Below are 23,227 nucleotides of genomic sequence, written 5' to 3'. Positions count from 1 at the left end.
CCAGGTAGTTAAAATAAATATGTGTGTTCTTACTTAGGTTAGTAGTAAATTTCAAAATAGCTTCATTTTATATGTCATTAAATTTACTCAGAGGTCTGTATAGCTTGGCTATATGCCTAAATCTAGAAGCAACCGAACCAAAAACATGAATAAATTTTAGATTCAATCATAAACCCAAAATCTTATGCATTGAAACTAATATCAAATTAGACTATTTGATGGTAAGCCCTAAACAGGACCATGAGCTATTCTGGGTTCAGGACTTGATGTAATTTCTGAAGAGTTGAGAAGGTCAACAGACCTCAAATACATTTCTTATCATCCTGTCATGCATCTCAACCCTTAGATATTTATTCTAATTATCAATTGTCCCTTTGAAAACAAAAACAATACATCACTGAGGCAACAAGAGATCCACTGTATGTCTTTCCTGAGCAAACACTCAATAGCTACCCACAATGTACAGGTCTCTGTTGGGTGAAGCTGACAGTGATTGTACCAAACTTCAGTTTCGTGGATGGGTAATGCAGATCTCATTAGGTACATAGTGGAAAGTTGAAGGAGGGCTAAATATAAATTTGATTGAAGGGGTGAGTAAAGGCAGCTGTGGAAGTGAGGCAGGGAAGGGTGAAAAGTATATATCTGAAAATTGCTTAAATACATAGCTCATTTGCAGGAAAATGAGAAGTACCAGAAGGTGATTGTTTTAAAATTTAGTGTTTTGAAAAATAGTTGTATTGCTAAAGAATAGAATGCACACTAAATTGAAAAGATATCAACAGAAGTAACTGAACTTCTTAATGAATTTTTATCTCATTTATAGATAAAATTTACTTTGTTAATTTACTTTTTTTTCCCACCTCACTCTAACCTCATATTATTCCTAATTCTCAAATTATTTAAAAGCTATGTAACTTTGGCCTCTCCGTTACACTCCAAGATTCAACAAATCCGAATTGCTCTTTCAATAGAATTCATCTGCTTTCTTCCATTTATGTCTTGCAGACTCGATTGTTGAGATCATCTTTAAATGTCATCTCTTTTTCCTCCCAAAAACCTAATCAGCAGTATACATTCTCTACTTTTATTGTAATGTCTTGCATCTTCCCTTTTGTCCCTTTCTTTTGTCACCTTGTTGAATCATTGCATGTGGAGGCATTCCTGAAAACAGAAATGTTTTTACAATAATAAGAAGAATGATGATGATGATAATAACATCCTCTATTTCTCAATTTTCACACCTAATTTCTGTGTGAACAGACTATCTCAATAGCCATTTAGCTGGTTTCTTTCCAATCAGCTGTTCCTACTTACATATCCTTTGTTTTTCACTCAAAAAAAAAAAAATCATTCCCAAAATGCTTTCCTTACATTATGTTTCTCAGAACTACCAGAAATTTTCCTTCCCACTGTGTTAGTCTCAAATTCATCATAAGGCTTATACTTGATCTTACCTTGGCTACCTAAATCTTTTAATATTCTAAATGAGGCAGGGTATGAATACTCAGTTTCAATATGAAAACTTGACCATTTTAAATTTCTTCCATTTTCTCTGACATTCAGAAGGATTTAAAATTTAACCTAAAAGTTTAAGACACAATCAGTATGTTTTGCTAACAATAAGGTTTTAATCTAGACTTTTGGTTGACTGAAAATACAAATGAATCTCAGAAAATATTACTCTTCCTTTAAAATAACAATGTGTTTATTTTTTATGAAGAATTCAAAATTATTTTTAAAAATCCCTCTCACTCTGTATAGAAAAATAAATAAATGTATTACATGATATCCAGCATCAAAGTCCAAGGGATCTCCACCTCTCAAGCTAACAACACCATTTACTGGATCCACTCCAAAAGAATTTCCTCCTTTCTTTGGTCCAGACAACTGTGTCTCAATGGTGTACTAGAAAAATAAAATATACCAAAGTAACAAAAGATTATAAGGATACAATAATAGATAAAATATAATTAGTTTCAATTTTTCTTCATGACCTAGATGGTAATAGAACCACTGATAAATTGTTATTCATAGTAGAGGCAAAATAATTCAGTTGTTTAGCCAATAAATAATTGAAACTTCTTTTTAATAGAGCTGCACAACACTCTACATTTTTTTCAGGGAACTTTTAAAATATAATTAATTCTGTTTCTTCAAATTAATGCAACTTTGAATATACAGAATAAACTCATCACTGTTTCAATTTTACAAAATAAAACAAGAATTATGAGTATAAACAAATTTCAAATATTGACATAGTTGAATATGTAATTTGTCATTTGTTTTATGTTCTTCATTTTACTTTCCGTTTATTTGACACCACTTTTGAGGACAGGGAGAGTTAGTTAAATCTATTCTTAAAGTTAACAAAGTGAATTTAATCTACAAATGAGATAAAAATTCATTAGGAAGAAGTTCAATTACTGCTGTTGATTTCTTTTCAATTCAATTTGCATTCTATTCTTTAGCAATATGACTATTTTTCAAAACACTAAATTTTAAAACAATCACCCTCTTGTACTTCTCATGTTCCTGCAAATGACAGAACTAGAAATAACTATTTTCAACTAAACCATAAGTTATTTTTTTAATCCTCTGAAAATATATCATCTAATGGAAAGTATCTCATGTTTCTTAACAATTTCATATCAGCTAGTCTACAACAAGCATTCCACAGGGATTTTGAATACTTGGATTGACAGCAGCACATATATCACTAAAGGTTAGGGAAAGAAAGGAAAAAATCTGTTATAATTGTTGAAATCAAGAGCAGGATAGATAAGTGACTTCCCCAGGATCACACCACTAACAGTGCTCAATCTATAACCGCCCAGCCAGCTGACAGTCCCAATGCCATTTGGTGTTTCATTCCTTCATGCTGTGAGTTACTAAATTAGAAGTAGTAAACTACTTCAGTACATGTTCAGAAAGAACAGCTGCAGAGCCAGCATGCTGACTTTTGCAGTTCAGTGCACAACTAAACTCTCCAGATAGAACTTTATGGGTTATAGGTTCTTTTTATTTTGCCAACTCTTTAAGAGACATTACAACCATAAATCATTTATGAGAAAAGCAAGTTTCTTTGAGTTAAATTCTTAGTAATTAGGATACTGAGACTTGTATGTATATCTGTGTAAATATAAATATTAATATCTATATTTCACATGTATTATTGACATAGAAAAGTAAAACAGTTCTGATTGACATTCCAAAGGCAAAGCCTGGTTTCTCCTCACCATGGATGTTTTTCTCCTAGCCCCCACCTCAGTGAGAAGTTATTACATCATTTTAATATAAATCTCAAGCAAGTTTTCTTCTAAAAATACCATTTCCAACATTAACACAAATATTGCATTTTAGTGATTTCTAACTTCTTTATGTGCTCTACAATTATCAAATTATATCAACTACTCTTAAAAAACATCTCCAGTGAACTGCTCTGTATATCTGCTGAAGCAGTACATGCATCTCACATGATGGTGGCCACGTACCGTCAGCTGATCACCATTTGCAAAGTCCTCATCAGTGACAATTACTCTATAAACTGATTGAAATAATGGGTAGTCCTCACCAATTTCCAAGGTAGCTGTGAGAAAAAAAATCAACATACTGTATTAAAAATTAAAGTATATTGTGTTTTCATAATATCTCTATATAATAAAAATGAACAATAGTAATTTAAGATTAGAGTGTGGGGCTGGAATAACATTTTAAGGAAGCAATGTATTTTTTACTTACTTATTTTTTCCATTTTGACTTCTTGTCATCCTTCCTGTCCCACAGAGTAACTTTTTCTTACCTGTTAGCACTATCTGTTGAAACTAACTTCATGAGAAAGAGTATCACGTATGTGCTGATAAACTTTACTGTGGGGAGCCAGCAGGATGGTATGACACAAGATTTCACTATTCCACTTTCTATATTAATGGGGTCATGCAATGAAGAACTCTGTTTCTTACAGAAGCAAACAATAGATAACTGATTAACCTCCAACTCTCACATACTTCTAACATCTTCCTGCATCTTTAACCTTGAGTAAAAATATCCCAACTCACAATCCAGCATGTATAGAATAAAGACTCAGGTTAAATTGATTATTTTGTTTATTTCTGGCTTATTGTTTCTGAATGTGGGTGTGTATGTGTGTGTATTTCATTATACACTATTTGGAATATAAATTTGAAATAAAATTTAACTCAAGTTGAGTAATAAGACATTAAAAATTTTTTATATTTCTTACATAAATTGTTGGAACAAATTTTATATGTTGTAATAAAATTAAATTTTAACAACCTGCTCAACTGAATTTAATTTTTCTAATGTTATAGTAATGTTATATTTAAAGTGAGTGACCAGATTTGGGGGTAACTTAGTTTAATGGTGGCCACCTAGAATGATGTTTTCCAATTTTATCTCCAAAATCAATACAGAAAAAAAGAAGAAATAACATTACACCAAATTCATGCCCTCAGTATAACCTGAAGCCAGAGTATGACCAAATTTTAAGACTTTAAGTAAATTAAAAAATAATAAATAATTTCAACAAATCCTAGCAAAGTTTCAAGTTTCCATACTACCATAAAGCCTTATATTAAACAAGACCCAGAAAAACTGAAGATAAGACAAAAAGTAAAGCTAACATCAGGCCCAATGTTGCCATTAAATTATTACCAGAAGAATTGAGTCTAGTCAAAATATATTTTTTTAAAAACCCAGAAAATTCTGTTCTGCTTAGTGTACCATGCTTGCTTTATGATAGAGAGATATATAAGTGAGTAAAAATGCATCCCCAAACTTATTTTCTTAAAGACAAATCAACAATAAAAAGAAAATAGATTTTAAGATAATACTAATTTTTTTTTAAATGAATGAGTGAAATAAATCATGTACTAGTAGTATGCTGGTATCTAGAATTACTTTTTTTGACTCAAATAGAACACTGGACTTAATTTTGTTTTAATTTTTCAAAAACTGGACAAATGTCAAATTTTGTTACTTTAGAGAATAAGCCTAACCTACTAGTTATAAAGAAATTATTAGAGAATTGACTGTATTTGACCCTGAATCTCTTACGCAAGTCTCTATTCTGTTACTCTTCAACTTTCTACAACAGTCATTTCAAAGCTTGTCTTTTGCCCCAAACCTCTTGCCCCTTCCCCTGCCTTCTATCTTGCTGTTCCCAGGGGAGCTCTCATCTTATTACACAGAATAAAAGGAACCCATTTGTGTACAATGAATCAGAAAATAATAATAATAAAAAAGTAATAAAAAAAAAGAGAAACAAGTAAGCTCTAGTGGTAACTGACCTTTTCCCATAGGATATACCAATTCACTTATATGTGCACATTCTTCCCTTTTTTTATGGTAAAGGAGAAAATTTCATCACTAAAAATACACCCTATTCATAGTGAGTTGACTCACCTGTTCTTTCTCTAAGACTTGACTCTAAATTTACCTCTCATTTTCAGTCACTTCCTCACTTCTGTCTACTTCCCATTCGCATTTAAACATGCTCAAGTCCCTTCAGGGTCAGAGTTTATGGATTTCTTCATATCCTGTTCAGTCTTTTCTTCTATCTACAAATAGAAACTGCTCCAAAAATATAGTCATTGCCTCCATGCTGCCAGACCAATGGACCCAAGTAGACACTCACTGTCCATCTTACTTGACTTCTCTTCAACATTTACAGTTAACCTTCCTTCTCTTGGCAGAAAAAGAGTACTGCACATCTGTAGGAATCATACTAAAATTTCTAAGTACTTCTGGAATAATTGTCTGGGAAAATCAAAGTTGGCAAGTTTCCTGAACAGCCATTAAGTTCTCAATCAGGTGAAATCCTTATTACAGATTCCCAAATCTTAACCAGCAAGGTCTTAATAATCTGCAATCTCCTGTAGGAGTTCTGTCGTCCCTGAGTATACACCTTCTATCCCCTCATATCCTGGTCAGAGCCAACAAGGCAATAGAAAACAGAAAGTAGATGGTTCTAAGACTCAAGAGCCTTCAGGGCCCTTTAAGATCCAGGGGTCTAAGAGACCAGGAGAAGTCAGATGAGATAACCTGGTGTCTTACCCCTTAACCAAGACAGGAAGAAAAAAAAAAAAAAAAAGAGAGGATTCTCATTACTTATTCAAATGTATAAAATGTATAACCACTATCCTTATTAAAAGTGGATTTGTAGATCTGTGTTTATTTTGAAAAGTAACTACTCATGGTTATCAGAGAACACTGTAGATCATAGTGAAATTTGATTTAAAAAATGCTTTTGTAGCAGCATAATGGAATAAGTGGAATAAACATTATATTTTTAATGTAATCTGTGTTCCTTCTATAGCTCTTGAGGAACATTGTGCTGTTTGAGCACACTGTTGAGACTCGTATATGCAAAATCCTATTTTATTTTTACAATCAAGCTTAAGGGGATTTAATATTGATCACTTAATAAAATGAATAGTTAATTTTGTTTTGTGGGGTCCAAACTTCAAAATGGTAAATATTTTACTTCTTTTATTTTTCTAAAAAAAAAATGTTTACAGTTCACATTCACGTTTTTTCAAATCTAGAGATGATAAATATTATTTAGAATAATAAATCATGTTTTTGGAGTACCATCTTAATTGCAAAAATAAAGAAAATTTCTGTCAAGCACACACTCAAATAAATTGGGACCTACAACTCTGAAGCACTTTTTTCAGAAATTGGGTTCCAAGTATAATCTTTGAGATTTAAATTTTCAAGACTTTTTAAATTTGTCAAACATATAAATAAATTAAAATTATAAGTATGGACATGTAAAAGTTTAGAAGATGGATGGGTAGACTGGATTGATAGATGATTCATTGATTTCCCCCGTGCTTTGATTCCATCTCTTTCCTACTTTTTTTTTTTTTAATGTGTCTTCAACCTCCCAGTAAAATCAATTCTCCTCCTTTGTTTATAAAATAACTCAGACATCTTTCAAAAAGAAGTAAACCAGGGAGGGAAAGGGAAAGTACTGGGGAACAAAAAGGAACAAATTACATTGTTACATTATGTGCAGGTGCAAATATGTAACAATAAATTTCACTATCCTGTGAGATTATAATACAACAATTATTTTTTAAAGAGGTAAACCAGACAACAATCTTGAAATTCTGATATACTCTGCCTTGTGTCTGATTTCACATTCAAATTCCTATGGAAGCGCTTTCTCTTTTCACAATATCACTAATCTGCTCCATTCTGTCTTCCACCTTCTATCACCCATAGCATCGTTCCCAAGCTCATGATTTATCATATCTCCTACATCACCAATTAAATGCAATGAACTTTTTAATCCCCCATCTTGGTTGACTGTAGAATTCAGTCTGCTAAACACTATTCTGAAACATGGTCCCTTTGCCATTCATGGTGTATCTCTCTCCATCTTCTACTACAACCCCAGTCACTCTTTCTTAGTGCCTTTGGCAGGCTCAGTTTCTTCCCCACGTCATTAAGTGTAGGAGTTCCTCAAGGTCTGGCCCTATGCCGGCTTTTATTCTAAGTCTCTATTGTGACTGAGTGATTTCATCCAAATCCATGGTTTCAATTACCAAACATTTATAGCCCTAGGCAAGACCTCTGAGCTCAACTGCTAACTTAAATCTGTTCTTTGATATAACAAAGGCATATCAAATATGACATTCAAAAAGTGAACTCGGGGATTGTCCCTTCAAATTTGGTCTACTTCTATGCTGTCCTATCTTACCTGAGGCTCTCCACACCAGTTATGCAAATCAGAAGTCTGGGATTTGTCCTCTCTTTCTTTCTATTTAATTCCTCATCAGATTAATTTCCTACCTGAATATCTCAAGACTATCCTTTTCTCTTTATCTCCATTACCTTCTTAGGCCAAACTCTATCATTCCTTCCCTGGACTTTTGAAATAACCCCATAACTTCTCTTTCTCTTTCTATTCTACAAGTCTTCAGTCTCCCCAAGCCAAATTGAGACCAATGCCTGTTTTCTTGTGCACTGTGACTCTGAGTTTTTACAGTTTTAAATGTAAATGGTTTAAGGTGACTTAAAAAAATCACAGAATATTAAAATTTTGTGACACAAGAAATATATATGAAATCAAGTTTCAGTGTTTACAAGTAAAATACGAACAGGAAACATATATACCCCCTTGTTACAGATTGTCTATTGCTACATTCTTGCTACGAGGCAGTGTTGAGTGACAGGAATGACACCATACATAGTGCTCTCTTCATGTCAAATATGAATTCCAATAAATCAGTCATAACAGCATTCTCAGTCCCGTACTATTCTTAATCACCATGCCTATCCATCATGGGAAAACAGGAAGAGAAAAGTAGACTTTAAATGACACACTTTTAAGGCATGATGGAGTGTGAAATATTCTGTTGAATTATGTGGTGAAGATTTGTGTTCTTATACAATGGCTCTTTAACTCTACTAATAGAATATAATGCATGTCATGTGAGTTGAGGGTCCCAGTTTTCTCAGGCATGTGCTTGACTAAGCTCTCATCACAATATCCTCACTTAGATGGAAATCAATGGTCAGAAAAAGTAGACAAATTTAACCTAAATGTTCCATGACAAATTTTATTCACAAAAAAAGAGACTGCAACCAAAATAAGATCCTGAGTGGTTCAGTTGTTTAACCAAGCAAGAAAGCCATTCACTGATACTAAGTTATTTAATATCTTACCCCATAAAAGAATATGCTATATCCCTCAAAAAGAAAATGTGTTTTTCTTTTTAGTAGACCAATAATACAAAATCATACTTGTTGTGGCTACTATTATTATACTATAAAACTTGTGTCAGGAAAAATGTATAGATACTTGTATCCTTTCTTATTTAAGTACTACATAAATAATATCCTCCAGTTTGCCTTGTGATATGCATAGCTTAAAATATTTATTGTATGGAGCTGGAGAATATCATGCTAAGCAAAATAAGCCAATCCTAGAGAAACAAAGGCCAAATGTTTTCTCTGATATGCAGATGCTAATTCACAATAACGGGGAGGGGCTAGGGAAGAATAGAGGTACTTTGGATTAGGCAGAAGTGAGTGAAGGGATGGAGGGATTTGGGGGTAGAAAGGATAGGAGAATGAATCAGACATTATTACCCTATGTACTTATATGATTACATGACCAGCGTAACTCTACATAATGTACAACCAGAAGAATGAGAAGTTATACTCCATTTATATATGATGTGTTAAAATGCATTCTACTCTCATGTATAACTAATTAGAGCAAATAAAAAATGTATTTATTTTCTGGCCCTTAGCAATGCTTGCCCACTAAGCCTACTTCTGTCTCTGTCTGGTCTTTCTCTTTCAAACAGATAAATATGTTTGAAATACCTATCAGCTTACCATACTTCAGAGGATTCCCACTACCCTTAGGACAAGGACAGACATTCTTAAAATTACTTTATTACTTTCGATAATCCTTTGGTGGAATATTACTAGTGTTCCTCCATTTTGATCATACTAGACTTTCAATATTCTTGGTCACCATGCTCTATTCTCCTTCAGAGCATTGTGCTTGGTTCTTTCTGCATGAAACACTGTTTCTTCCCCTTGCTTGTTGAATCTCATTTGAGTTTAGAATTAAGGTAAATGGTCAGTTATTTAGAGAAAGTTTCTCCTATGTCTCTGACAGAAACACATTATTATTTGCTTTCATAATACAAGTGTGTCTTATTTTTGTTACCATATCTCCATTGAAATATTACATTTATTTTTTAAATTTGATTGATGGCTGTCTTCCCCCAAGTCTTTGAAAAATTAAAATAGTGTTTGAACCTTAAAAACCTTAATTCCAAGTATTAAAATTACTTGGGATGGAACCACCATTTGACCCAGTTATCCCACTCCTCGATTTATACCCAAGGGACTTGTAATCAGCATACTGCAGTGACACAGCCACGTCAATGTTTATAGCAGTTCAATTCACAATAGCTAAACTATATAACCAACCTAGATACCCTTCAACAGATGAATGCATAAAGAAAATGTGGTATAAATATATACAATGGAATATTACTGAGCTCTCAAGAAGAATGAAGTTCTGGCATTTGCTGGTAAATGGATGGAGTTAGAGAATATCATGCTAAGTAAAATAAGCCAAACCCCCAAAATCAAAGGCTGAAAGTTTTCTCTGATATGCAGAAGCTAATTCACAATAAAGTGGGGGACAGATAGGGAAGAATAGAGTTTCTTTAGTTTAGGTAGAGGGGAGTGAAGGAAGGGGAAGGGGGATGGGGGAAGGAATGATAGTAGAGTGAAACAGACATTATTACCTCATGTACGTGTATGACTGCATGACCGATGTGATTCTGCGATGCATATAATCAGAAAAATGAGCGATTACACTCTATTTATGTATGATCTATCAAAATGTATAAATGCATTCTACTGTCATGTACAACTAGTTGGAACAAATAAAATAAAAATTTTAAAAAGACATTAAAAATAAATTATTTTTTGGTATGCTCACAAGTGAAAGTTTAAATTTTGTATTATCAAAACTTTTACTTTGTCTCTCCTGCCTTATTTTGTTTACAAGTTCTTTGAAGAATCTCTTGCTGCTGGGCATGGTAGCACATACCTATAATTCCAGCAGCTCAGCTCAGGAGGCTGAGGCAGAAAGATTGCAAGTTGAGGCCAACATCAGCAATTTGATGAGACTCTAAGCAATCTGGTGAGGCCCTGTCTCAAAATAAAAAAATAAAAAGGGCTGGGGTTGTGACTCAGTGGTAAAGTGCCACTAGTTTCAATCCCTGGTTCAAAAAAATAAATAAATAAAAAATAAAAAAGTGAGTTTCTACATAGTAAAACTGTTTTGATATATTCCATAGAGAGAGAGAGAGAGATTATATGTGTTCTTGTATACACGAATATCTGAACATATTTTCATGTACTTACATAAACACCTTATATACATAATAAAAAAAATCACTGATCATTTGTACCTGAAAAAGTAGACCTGGCTTCTTAGCTATTGAAAGCAAACATAGGAAAATGATGTGTAATACCTGTGCCTGCAGAAAACTGGGGATCGGCCATACAGTTTGGAGGTTCAGGAACATCAATAATATTAATAGTCAAAACACGTCTCATGAGTCCTCCAGTATCAACTATAAATAGAAACCTTTTTGGATCTGTTTCATAATTAAAAATTTTGGTAGAAGTGATTACACCAGAACCTAGTAAAGAAATAATTCAAAAATTATAATTACTTTCAGTCTAAGAAATATACCTTTTGCATTTTAAAAGATGTTAGAATTACATATTTGAACTCTTTTATTAAGAATGTAAATTGAAAATGACATAATCTACCCGACATCACCCAATTAACAAGCACCATATGAATTTTTAATGAATTTTTAGAAACTAAGAAAGCAAGTAGTCTTAATTTTTAATTTTTAGCCACCTCATAAAAAAAATTCAAATGTGCAAAAGGATAGCAAAAGCTAGAGTTTTCTTTTCAAATTGGTTCATAGTTGAGACATACATTTTTAATCAACTGTATTTTCCCCTCAAACATTTTCACTGAAAATCATTGCCAAAGACAACAGGGACCATCAACAACAGAGATCATGTCATGACCATATTCATGTCTATTTTTTATTAAAAGAGAAAAAAATGTTGTTTTATATTCAACCTCCTTAGTTGTATTGAATTTACCCTAAAATTATAACATAGGTTTGACAGAATTTTGAGCTGGCTCAAAGATAGACTTGAGCACCAAGAATTCTTTGTTATCAAAGGAGGCTTACTGCCCCAGGAAAGATAATTATATGTGCTCCTGATTGCAACAGTAAACGCCAATTCCCCACTGGACTAGAGCACCTGGGAGTAAAAGAATCAGTTAAGATAAGAAAAGTATATATGAAAGGAAGAAAAATATAGACATTAATAAAAATCACAGTTTTTATTTTGTTATTAGCAATATAAGTTCTGCTAAATATAAACTTTTAAAATTTTGTAGGTGTGCATTATAATTATATATAACATAACATTGTGATTTCATGTGATATAGTTGCACATGCCCAAAACATAATTTGGTCAATTTCATCCTTCAGTACCTCCCCTTTCCCTCTCTCCTAAATTTGGGTATTTTTAAATGAATTACAAATAATATTAGCAAATAAATTGTTTTAAAAATTGATATAATATTTGTGATGCTTTGAAAGCTTTGAGTTATAAAATCTACTAAATTAGAAAAGAAATTATTCTTTATTCTGAGAAATTCTCTATTATCAAGTGGCAATAGGTTTTTAAAGTATATACTAATTATTCTTGAGTAATGGATTTAATAAAGACAAAAAAATGAGTTTCCCTAAAACAAATAAATTTCCTACAAATTTATGTACATTTTCTTTTTCAACTTTATGGAATAATAAGAGTCAGTTCAGGTCGAGACATAACAAGAAACCAGAATAACCCAAACTGAATTTTTTTTCAAACTGAAATGGAGCTTATAGAGTCCTTGTAAATAGTTTAAGAAACTATCTCAAAATGTGTTGTTGAATCAAACCTCAAAGGAATATTAATAGAATCAACCATTGGATATGTGTTTAACATGGTGTCTCCTAGTGATTCTCTAGATTGATTAAGAAAACTAAAACTTGATTGAATGGTCTCATGACTCTCCCTTAACTTCCAAGAAAGATTTTTTCTTCTTATTTTGGTATGAAGATATAACAGAGGAAGAGTCCCAGTACCAATATTGACAATGTACCAAATAATCTGTGGTTCACTAGAAACAACTAGAACCACTTAGGGACTAGCGACACCAACTATTAAAGGAAGACATTTCTGCAATATATTTTTAAGTGGAACCTGACTTCCCAGTGCTAGTGTAGTCCCAGGATTTTGTAGATGAGTCATCAGGAATAGCATCAGTAGGCTATGGCATTTGCTATAGTTTGGATCTGAAGTGTTTCCCAAATTCCTATGTGTTCCAGACTTGGTTCTCCATCTTGGTGCTAATGGAATATGGTAGAATCTTTAAGTAAAGTGGAGCATAGTGAGAGGTCTTTGGGTCATTGAGGCATGCCCTTGAAAGGGACTGAGGGGCTTAGTCTTTTCTTCTTCTTCTTTTTTACTTCCCAGCCATGAGATGAGAAGTTTTTTGCACCAACGTACTCCCACCATGATGCACTACCTTGCCACAGACGTAAAGCAACAGGACCAACCAAGCATGGACTGTAGTCTTCAAAAATCATAAACCTTTTTATAGGTTGATTTATCTCAAATATTTCATATACTGATAGAAACCTAGGTAACATAGCACCTTAGAGAAGCTAAAAGGAAACAAATTAATTTTGATGATGACATGGGTAGATTAGTTTCAGAAATAAACATGTACTTTCCTGAGATTAATCAAATCTTTAAATCTTAGACTTCAGAATGAACCCAAACAAGAACAGAGGAAGAATCTTTCAGCCAACTCAGTGTTGTCTGCAGCCACAATGTTTTGAGGAAGTTTGTTACATAGTCCCTTAAGACATATAAAGGAGGAATGCAGAGTCAAAGAGGTGGGATAAGAATTGGAAATATAGCCATGAATTTATTAGTATAGGGATATATACTAATAAAACAGGGAAAAACAGGTGAATCAGGCACAGTCCTTGGGCTCAAGAGGTACAATCAAGGAAATAAAGCTGCTAAATAAAGTGGATTAAAAATACATAAAGGAACATTTTATGCAGTGTTGAGAGCAGGGTAGATGCTGCAGTTACTTGGAGGGAATTATTTTTGAACTAATAATTGATAGTGATGTGAAGGAGTTGGTCAGGAGAAAAGGAAGCAGAAAATATGTTGAAAGACCCAGAGAAAGAATATTTTGCATTAAGAAATGTATATTTTGACTAAAATATAAAACACTTAATGGAGATTTGTATCTTTTCAGTATGAAAATATAAAAGGGAGCCACAATTCAAAGAGATTTGTATGCCAGTTTAAACAATTTGGATTTTATCATGGAGAAAATATAAAGTTATTAAAGAAGTATAGGTGGTATGAGATTATAGATAAATATCAAAAACTTATATTGAATGATCATATTTGAACATTAATAAAAACTACCTTCAGGAAATAAAATTGTGAAGGAAGTCTAGAAGTAAAGAAGCAATTGTGTGTAGATTGGTACAAAATATTTCAGGAGATGTAATGGGAAAGTACATTGATAGAGAGAACACGGAGTTCGAAAAATAGCCTAAGGATTTAAAATTCAAAGAATTTATGATTGAGTCCATGAGGTAGAAACATGATGGAAGGAATCTGTAACAAATGCCTGTCACAGCATATTCTGAACTGTAGACAACACCAGGCTACTGGTGGTGTTTTTGATGATGGTTGGGGGTCGGGGTAGCTGAGATTTACACACCCTACCTCTTGGCTCCAGGGTTGTTTTATAAAACTCACACAAAGATTAAAGTAGCAGCATTAATCAGTCTAGATTTAAATCGGTGAATTTAATATGTTTGAAAACATATTTATGGTCTGGAGTTGAGTCATAATGTTTGAGCCTTGTGTATATATTTGGGATCATAAGAATATTTTTTTTGTAATTGTAGTCAAGGGATACATAGGTGTGGTTCTAGCCAAGATAGATGCAAGGTGGAATGTGCAGAATGTAAATGCGAAGAAACCTAAATAGCCCTGAATCACACCCTACAAACATGTATAGAATTAAAAAAAAAAAAAAGGAAGAAAGAGAATAAGTAGGAAGAACAGGAAAAGGAGATAGAGGTAGTAAATAGGGAAAATCTGCATAAAATCATGTCAAAGATAAATATGAATGTATTTCAAAAAGTAGGGGTGATTTTTTTTCACGTCCAGATCTTAAAGAGAGATTATATGGGATCAGGACAAAATATGGCATTGTGTATATCAATAAAGGAGATTGTTATACATGGTGACCTGTCTTGATGGAGTAATCTATCATGTCATAGTAAACTTCATAGAAGAATAAATGATAGGTGTGGGAGTGAAGAAAAGTACTATTAGAACTCTTTAAAGATATTTGACCAGTCTAATGAGAAGTTAGATACTCTATAAAAAAATCAAAAAGAAGACAGGAAAAAGAAAGGAACATTGGGCATGAATGATTTTATTGAAATACAAAAGGTTTAAAAGACCACTTAAAGGTTAGGAGAAGGGAAGGAACGAAGAAGAAAATAAATATTTTTTTCTCACTTAAAAACTATAATTGAAGGATGTCCAGAAAGCATTTTGGGCCAAGTATAACCTACAATTAGCATGTTGATTCATGTGATTTTTCTCCAATAACATCCATTAGCCCAGGCATAGCAGGAAACATTAATAACTAATTAATCTCATGTTGGAGTTTTCCAGGAGAGAAATTGCAAGAGGAACCCAGGGCAAGTTATCCAAGGATATTGTTAAGGATCAAAATGACAGGGAAGTAGAAAAGAGGTGAATGATAGAAAGAAAATAAATCAATGGACTGGTGACCTTAGAGATAATGACTAAACAGTATAATATTAATAACTGAGAAAAGAGCTGAAAGATGCCTAAGAGTGAGATTCTGAATTAAGAGTGCAAAAGTGGAATTGCTCTAGGTGCTGAAGTTCTGGCTGCAACCCCAAGAGTGTGTAAATGGAAGCTAATTTTAAAGACGTGGGGATTTAGGTACAGGATTTTCACTGGATAAGGTAAAGGGACTCCCATGTGAGGTGCTCGATTGGACAGAGTGTGAACATCACAGTAACATAAGAGATGGTGGCAGAACTGGAAATAGAAACACTTGTGAGGGATGCATTGGAGTCCCCAGGGCTTGCGGGGGAGTGATTAGTTTAGTGTAGTGAGGAGCCAAATATCCGGAGCTCCAAATGAGCAGGGAAGCTTCCAAAAAAATAATCTGAGCAGTGGTCAGGAATCAGCTTTTCAGGGTAATAAGCATGCTGACTCCCCACTTCCTGACTCAGAGATGCAAGATGTGTGGGAGAAGGAAGAATATCAGTTTGAGGCCTGCTGCAGCTGTCCCTTGAGATGATCAATTCTGGTTAAAGCCAAGAGGTAGAGAAGTGTCATGAAATACAGTGAGAAAGTAAAGAATTTTAAAAATTGAATTTACCAACTTATAAATGGTATTTCAGAGGGCAAGAAGAATATGGGGCCAATTCAGGGGAAAGTAGTATGGCAACATATTTTTGAGTTTTCATCCTAGGCAATTACCCAGGAGATGACAGAGAGTGAGGCACAAAGTTCCACGGAATTAGATTCAGACATTTCCACAGTATTGAAGAAGTGGTGTGAGAAAAGGAGGGTGATTCATCTGGGAACCAGGCCAAGGTTTATCACTTCTAGCAGAGGTCAAAAGAAAAGAGGGGAAAAAACAAAGCCCTGGGTCCACAGGACCAGCCCTCAGTGTCTAGGGAGGTGAGTCTCAACTGCAGTCTGACCACCAGAAATCAGAAACCCCGCTACCAGAGGAAAGTTTTCAGTGTCATGACTACTCACAGCAGCATGTTCAGAATTTATTCTGAATTTGAAGCTTAGAGTGAGAGGAAGGGAAATAGCCAAGTCAGCAGAGGTTAGAATTGATCTCTGCAGAAAATGAGTGGGCATTGTTCTTAGAGTGTAGAGCGGTACTCAGCCACTGGTAAAGCATTTTAGGGAGGTCACACTGGGTAGCCCGTGAGACACAGTACTATTCCCAAAAATGTTTTCTTAAATTTATAAAGATCCTATCAGGCAATATTTTGACATTTCCTGAGCATAATACACAAATAAATGCACATATATTATAACAACTATATGAAATATAAATAAAACAGTTGTGCTGGCATACATCTCACTTCAGAGTTAACATCTATTTAATTATAAGTAAGAGAAACACATCTATTTTTTCACCCACCACTGACAGCCTATGTTGCCAGCTCCCTGGTCAGGTACAAGGTTCTCCCTTGGCCACTTCATTCAAACTTTGGGGAAAATTGCGATTCACTTGGCCAAAGTGTATTTTAAATTATTTTTCTAGAAATTAGTATAAAGCTATATATACTAGATCATCTTTTCTATTATTTGAAGTCTATTTTTTTTTCTCTGAAAAGAATAAGGTGACTCTCAGGTTAACAATGAAAAAAACTTTTACTTCTTTCAGGAAACAATGCACAATGTCATGAATTAGGGTCAAGGCAAGAATCAGAAGTCCCTTTAGTGATACTCACTAAAGGAAAGTATACCAAAAAACTCATTATACCACATGGGTATAACTAATTTTCTTTTAAGTTTAAATCATAATTAGTAAGTATAAAGTAAATAAAAATATACAAATGCTAAAAAATTTATTTACTTGCATCAATGACAAAATCCTTTGTTTTATTCAGAAAGCGATAGGCATCTGCTTTTCCAGCCACGTCTTTATCATAAGCCCGACTGAGTTGTGTTCCAGGGGCCATGTTTTCAGGCAAATTCACTGGGTTAATTAATATCTGAATTTCTGCTCCAATGTAGGAAAATGCTAAAAAGATAACAGAAATATTTCTTAAGTAATACCAAGAAAAATACATAAATAACGATTTTACCAATAATTGTTCTATATATTTGTCCCCATAAATTACATCCATAGCTGAAATTTAATTGGGGAAAAAAGTTTCATCTAAAACTGAGTCAATGTTTGTTGTTTCTTAACTTACATTTTAGTATTATGTTTCTATGTTGGGCTGTGCACAATGAATTTGAAAGAACAAGTTGCAATCCCAGATTTACTATCTTTAGTTTATCTTTTCATTCAACGTGCATACCTAACATAACATGCAGAATGATTTCTTCAGTCAAAAGGTAGTTTCACTGACTTTCTTATTCAGTTTGTAAATCAGTCAATTTTTCATGTTCACTTCTTAGGTTTTTAATATAAAACTTGCAGTTTTTTCAATATTTTATGCTATTTGAGAAAACTCAATACCTTTGTTTTAATTGACTTATTTTCATTTTTGTTTTTAGATCGAAGAAAGTCTGTTTTTGGTTTAGTTGTAACTTATAAATTGTACTATACTGCACCCCTAGAGTAAAAACCAGAAATAAACACATCATGAAACTTCCTCCCAGATGATGTGGTATGAGTAAAAGGAAAAATACATGTGTGTGCGCATATCAATACAAACACATTCATATTTATACATAAGATATCTCACAATAACTTAACATTAAAAATAGTCATAGTCATAAATTTATACATATTTTATATGACTTTTTGTTATACAATAGAAGATTTTTTTAGCAAATTAAGCTACAAAAGGGGAACCCTAAAGAAAAAAACACAAATGTAGGTTCCTACTTGAAATAATCCAAGATTATTTTGAGTCTTTGTTCTTTAATATTTCTCTTTCTCTCTCTTCCTCTCTCATCCTCTCTCTCTCTCTCTTTCTCTCTCTCTCTCACACACACACACACACTACAAGAACAAAAGAATATTCAATGAATTAAATGTATTTTAGCAAATTTCTTAACTAGCACTTAAACTTGCATTTCTTAAAAGCAAAAAAAAAAATCAAACTTAAACCAACCTGTACATATCAATAAAATCTTGAAGATATTCATATTTAGACCAGCTCTCTAATGCACGGCAATACCACCAACAAATGTGTGTCTATTTATATACTAATTCAGTCTTTACACAAATTAAGCCAGCAGGTCAATAAGTTGTTACTCAACATTGAAGCCAATCATTTCATTTTATTTAATTTAGTGAGTATGCACATAGGTCATATTACAGCTTATGTGTCTGCTTCCCTTATAAATCTTGTGAGATTATCAGCAAAGCCAGGATCACTATATAAAACAACAATTTAATGTGTCTTGAGAGTTGATGTGTTGTATACTATGGAGAATTTTTGGCAAAAAGTCCAGGTGATTTGCTCTTTAATCCTTATTGACCTAGTAGAAGGTGTTCTGTAAGTACAATAGTTTTTTTTTTTTTTTTTTTTTTTTAGCGTTACTCTTTTGGATGGAACTTATGTGAACCTTAGTATTTAATATTTAAATATTAAATATTAAATAAAGATTAATAAATTTAAATATTTAAATATTAAATATTTAAATAAAGAGCCATGAGGGGCTGGGCACAGAGTGCAATGGTAGAATACTTGCCTATCATGCATAAGGCCCTGGGTTTGATCCCCAGCACCACAAGAAAGGAAGAAAGAAATGATGTAAAAAATGTTAAATTATTTTGCCAATAGCAGTGTGGGCCAAACACTGGACTCCAAGATGAAACCCTATGGGAGGTTCCTGCTCCCCAGCAAATGCAGTCTTTCTTCCCGCTTTGCCACTCACGGTGGGAGAAGCAGCCAGTGTTAACGGGTTCCAGTGGTCCTGTCATCCAGTATGGGGTCCTTGGGTTTTCCGAGCACCACATTTAACCACGGGAGGCCTGGACCTACGTTTCAAGTCTAAATCCTGACTTCATTCTCTCTTCCCTTCATAGCAGCTGATGTCTCTCTCCACAGATGACTCTTTTCCTCCTGCCTTCTTCAATGCACCTTCTGATTTTGTTATTCTATAAGTAGACACTATGGTCCCTGACCTGATTTCCTTAGCTGTTGTGAAGGTGGCTTGGTCCTGAGAGTTTTTCACCTCAGTGTGTCTGTGGGGAGATGATCACCAGAGGGTGATAGCTGTCAACTTGCTTTGCTTTCTGAATTGCAGTACTTTTAGAAAGTTTGTCAAAACATTAAAAACTCTCTTAGTGTAGGTATAGATGGACAACAATTTTTTTAAAATAGTAAAACTTATACATACTTGATACATTGTAATTTAAATGAGAATTAAAATGTTTGTGAAAAATATTTTGAAAATAATTTCAACAGTGCTAACTTTCTTCTTGTTGTGGACTTATATCACAAATCTTTTCTGTGTCTTGGTAAAAGTATTTTGTTTCTTTCCAGTTTGGATCAATTTCCCACATTTTATCCTTTGCACTCAGTGTTGTGAAATATCTTTAGTTTCCTTGAAGACTTTTTAATCTATCACATCCTCTGGGGATATCTCTTTTTATTTTTATTTTTTTTCTTTTTTGGTCTTCTGGGTACCTGGGATTGAACTCAGGGGCACCCGGCCACTGAGCCACATCCCCAACTCTATTTTGTGTTTTATTTAGAAACAGGATCTCGCTGAGTTGCTTAGTGCCTTGCCATGACTGAGGCTGGCTTTGAACTTGTGATCCTCCTGCTTCAGCCTCTCAAGCCACTGGGATTACAGATGTGCACCCCTGCACCTGCCTGGGATGTCTAGTTCTTTTTGTCATAACCACTTTTTTCACTTATATTGATGTGACTTTCACTGAGCCCTTTGGAGACATATCTGGCAACAGTGCCAGCATTCCTATCATCAGATTTTCTTCCTGTTTATGCCAATTATGTTCAACTGGAATACTGCAAAATTATTTGCATGGAGAAGTTAACGTTGCTACCATACTGCCTACATAGTACTGCATCATAGTACTTAGATGATTTCATGATTTCAAAAGTTATGCTTTATGTAATATTTAATCCAAAGATCACCTGTAAAAATTGTATAATTTCCAGCGTTAATGTCAATAGACTGAAAATCCATTTAAAGTTAGCAACGATTAGAAGTTGAAAAAAATCCTTGACATATTCACTGGATTAATGAAAGCTGTACTTGATGAGGGAAAAAAATATATTTTCACATTTTCATTCAGGACCCTCAGAAAATCAGGATGACCAGGAATTATTATATCTGGCAGTAGTACTTCTTTAAAAGTTAAATTATTTTGTCCAGTACCTCTCTACTGTGAAGATTAGGTAAAGGTATATATGATTCAGCCAATCACAGTGCTAAAAAATACTTTGAAGCATACCATCCTTAAGTTGTGGCATCAAAATTTATCTAAGAGTAATAGTTTCTATAATTTAAGTAAAAATAAATCCCATTAATCATATAATAAAATCCACAAACTTCTGTCTGACACTGGCACTGAAATAGAACTTGGCTTATTTATGCAGGTCAAGTTCTAGGAAATGTTTGCATTTCAATGCTTTTGTGGGATTTCAGATGTGTTAGATAGAAATGAGGGTGATTAGGGGTTCTTACATGTTCTCCAGTTTGTGTTCACATTGTGTGCAATACTGGGAGACAGTTATCCCAGGTTTACCCCATTTCTGCAGGTCTTGCAAACTTAGAACCTAACCATCTTGGTTTGGACATGTTTTCAAGGATATTTGTATAACCACCAGTCTTAAAAAATAGAAAGTGTCTCCCACTAGAACGAGAGGCTGGTTTATTTGCTGTCTAGTATAATAAAGTCTTCTTCCTAGATCAGCCAGTGTCCCATTTAAAGATTCTGTCACCAGAAAGATAGTCTGAGGAGTTCCTGGAAGTGAGGAAGGGAACTCAACTCAGGACAAGTGGAGTCCTTGGTGTACATGACAGAAAAGAATTTCAGTGGGTGCCAGTCAGAGACACAGAGATTTATTTAAGAAAATAGATGCATGTTCATGAAAGAATATTGGCTATCTCAAAAAAGAGACGACTTTGGGGGTTCTTAGGTCCTTCTTTTAAAGGAAACTTTGTGAGGGGTGGGCATGGAAAGGATAAGTGAGGATGACATCAGTCTGGTGATCAAAGGATAGTTTGTGCCCATCCGCTCCCTCTCAAGATCTTTAGAGTGATGTGCTTTCCATTATCTGATTAATAGATAATATTGGAAAATTCCCTAAATTACAGGTTTCTTAAAATGTTGCATCTGTCTTCACTTAGTTTATTTATTGCATGATCTAATTAATAGTACACAAAGTGATTTGTATAACTGAGTGAATTTATGATAATTCTAAGATTTATTGATCTTAGAAATTTGGGAATGATAGACCTGGGGAGAGAGACTGACTTGGGGAGTGACAGACCTGGAAAAATATACAGAACCTTTAATTAAAATGAAATTTCCTGGCCTGCCCTCCACCCCTACACCGAAGTCAGATGCTGGCGCTGAGCCTGCCCACCTGTCCCCCTACTGCTGAGGGACACTGCGCCTGCCTTCGTGCTAACTCAGCACACCCTCGCTGGGGATCCCTAGCTTCTTTGAAGGCTGGTGCAGACATTTTGAATTATTCCTGAGGGCGTGGCCATCATCATTGGAAGGGCGGCTCCCTTCCTGAGACACCTACAGGAGACTGGAGGCCCTTTGACAGGTACTGTTATTTACTCACTTATATTCTACACCCTTCCCCGCCCTCTTGTTCACAACTAGAAATACTGTAAATAGTAATCAAACTCATCCTGTTCATTACAATAATGTTAAAGTCTTTATAGGCGCTATCTGGTTCAGGGCTATGTTTTCTCTGTATTGGGTGCTACTGGTATTGATCTCCCCTCCAAAGGAGAGGTAGTGGAAAACTGCAGGGTCGTAATAAGCCTGCAGGGGAAGAACTTCAGTATCTCTGCTTCACTGTTAGAGGGGAATATATAGAAACGAGGTGAAAAAAACAGGGGAAGAAAGTGTCCCTAACAAACCGATACGCTATTGTGATAGAATCCAGTGACAGGATGGCAGTAGAAATGACAAAAAAAAAGAGTTTAGAATCTGCATAATTAAAATGAACCATGAAGTAAAAGATAAGATAAGAGAGCAAATGCAGGCAATGCATGTACATTCCAGTAAACAGTTAAAAGAGCAAATGCAGGAAGCAAAAGAATATTTCAATAAAGAGATAGAGATTCTGAAAATAAAACCCAAACAGAAATACTTGAAATGAAAGAAAAGATAAACCAAATTAAAAACTCAATAGAAAGCATCACCAACAGAATAGATCTTGTGGAAGACAGAATCTCAGACAATGAAGAAAAAATACTTAATCTTGAATATAAAGTTGAACAAACTGAGAAGATGTTAAGAAGTTATGAATGGAACCTCAAAGAATTATGGGATATCATGAAAAGACTGAATTTAAGAATTATTGGGATTGAGGAAGGCACAGAGTTATAAACCAAAGGCATGAACAACCTGTTCAACAAAATAATATCAGAAAATTTCCCAAACCTGAAAAATGAAATGGAAAATCAAATACAAGAGACTTACAGAACACTAGGTGCACAAAATTACAACAGATCCACTCCACGACACATTATAATTAAAATACCTCACATACAAAATAAAGATAGGATTTTAAAGGCTGCAAGAGAAAAGCATCAGATTACATATAAGGGGAAACCAATACAGATATTAGCAGATTTC

At 34.0% G+C, this 23,227-nt stretch overlaps 1 protein-coding gene across 1 annotated transcript in view; it reads right to left on the bottom strand.

The window, feature by feature from the left end:
• The window catches only part of LOC124991318 (cadherin EGF LAG seven-pass G-type receptor 2-like), a 138,975-nt gene extending 120,399 nt beyond the window's left edge, over positions 1-18,576 (bottom strand). Inside the window, exons 1-5 of the mRNA XM_047562120.1 lie at positions 18,543-18,576; positions 17,330-17,497; positions 11,037-11,207; positions 3,492-3,586; positions 1,783-1,905 (exon numbers count right to left, since the gene is read on the bottom strand). Coding sequence (XP_047418076.1) covers positions 1,783-1,905; positions 3,492-3,586; positions 11,037-11,207; positions 17,330-17,497; positions 18,543-18,576 — 591 coding nt within the window. The remainder of the gene's footprint in view (positions 1-1,782; positions 1,906-3,491; positions 3,587-11,036; positions 11,208-17,329; positions 17,498-18,542) is intronic.
• Between the last annotated feature and the right edge of the window lie 4,651 nt (positions 18,577-23,227).

The sequence above is a fragment of the Sciurus carolinensis genome, chromosome 8 (assembly GCF_902686445.1).
Source record: "Sciurus carolinensis chromosome 8, mSciCar1.2, whole genome shotgun sequence".
NCBI classification, from domain to species: Eukaryota; Metazoa; Chordata; class Mammalia; order Rodentia; family Sciuridae; genus Sciurus; species Sciurus carolinensis.
The sequence above is the reverse complement of the archived record's forward strand: the minus strand, read 5'-3'. Positions and strand labels throughout refer to the sequence as shown.